Source organism: Prunus persica, chromosome G1 (genome assembly GCF_000346465.2).
Source record: "Prunus persica cultivar Lovell chromosome G1, Prunus_persica_NCBIv2, whole genome shotgun sequence".
In the NCBI taxonomy this organism is placed as follows: domain Eukaryota; kingdom Viridiplantae; phylum Streptophyta; class Magnoliopsida; order Rosales; family Rosaceae; genus Prunus; species Prunus persica.
Window position 1 is genome coordinate 26,182,657 of NC_034009.1, and position 1,282 is coordinate 26,183,938.

Below are 1,282 nucleotides of genomic sequence, written 5' to 3' on the forward strand. Positions count from 1 at the left end.
GAGAGAGAGAGAGAGAGAGAGAGATAAGTATCAAGTATTATCACCGAAGGTAGGTAAGTAAGGGTAAGACTAGGAAACCAGTGGCCGCAATATTTCGTGCGTTTTATGTTCACCAACACGAGCCAAATCAAGCTACAACTATCGTGAGAGAGAGAGAGAGACTAACCGGAGAGGGTTCTAATGGAGGAGGCGTTAGCAGATGAAGTGCAGAGATTGCTAAGTTGCAGTTCAATCTTGTTCAAGAAAGTGGTGGCTTCATCAAAAGGCCTTGAGAGATCTGATTTGTATTTCACTAACATCTCGCAGTAGGTTTCCTAAATATATAAACAAACCCAAATTAATTAAAGGAGAAAACTTAGCGAAACTTAGCCAGAAAAATAGATCAGTAGCAATCTAACACCAATTAAATTATAAAGTAAAAAAGAGAGAGAGAGAGAGAGAGAGAGAGAGAGAGAGAGAAGAGGGTGGGGGACCAATAATACCATGAACTCGTCGAGCTCGGGATCGGCTCCCAAATACGTGGAGGACATAGAAGAATTAGAATTACAAGAGCCTCGCTGCTGCTGCTTATAGTTATAAAAGTCGCTTTCTCGGCGGATTTCGTCTAAGAAACTCGCGATTTCCGGAGGCGCCCCTACCTACATAAAAAAAACATTTACAAAAGTTAAATTCATTTGCACCTCCTAACTGTCATCGAAGAAGCTAAGAAGAACACTGTCAGAGGCTGACACTAAAATTTCTTTATTTTGAAACAAACAAAGAAAACTGAAACAGAAAACTCAGACTACATATTATTTGTAGAAATTTAATGATGTTATTTGTTGGTGGGTGTAGGTTCTGAAAAGTTCACCTTCTGGCACTCAATATAAGCGTGAATGAGCCTAGGGTAAGTGGGGTGCGATGCAATTTTGGCTTTGATGGCGCCAAACACGTCTTCCTCGCGTTGAAATTCCGGCGTGATTGTTGGTGAAGCTGCCTCCGACATGGCCGAGTACAGTACCACGTCGTCCGATCCGAACATCGGGACCCGATGATGATGATGCTCCCCACGGAAGGCTCCGGATGAGACAAGCAGGCTTTGGTAATCCAACGGTAGGATCAGATTTTCCGGGGTCATCAGCGCCCTGTCTTCGTACTCCGCCGTTGATTGAAAACCCTTGTCCCCGCACTCCGCCGTTGATTGCAATCCGTACATTTCCTCCATCCAATTCAAATGGCAGACAACAAAAGTATATCTTCTTCTTCTTCTTTCTTTCTTTCTATATGTCTTCTTCTAGTTCTA

General features: G+C 43.1%; 1 protein-coding gene across 1 annotated transcript in view; it reads right to left on the bottom strand.

The window, feature by feature from the left end:
- LOC18792388 (homeobox protein knotted-1-like 6) overlaps positions 1 to 1,282 on the bottom strand; it is a 5,458-nt gene extending 4,176 nt beyond the window's left edge. The window contains exons 1-3 of the mRNA XM_007226781.2: positions 851 to 1,282; positions 483 to 638; positions 167 to 314 (exon numbers count right to left, since the gene is read on the bottom strand). Of these exons, the coding sequence (XP_007226843.2) occupies positions 167 to 314; positions 483 to 638; positions 851 to 1,204 (658 nt within the window). The 5' untranslated portion in view covers positions 1,205 to 1,282. The remainder of the gene's footprint in view (positions 1 to 166; positions 315 to 482; positions 639 to 850) is intronic.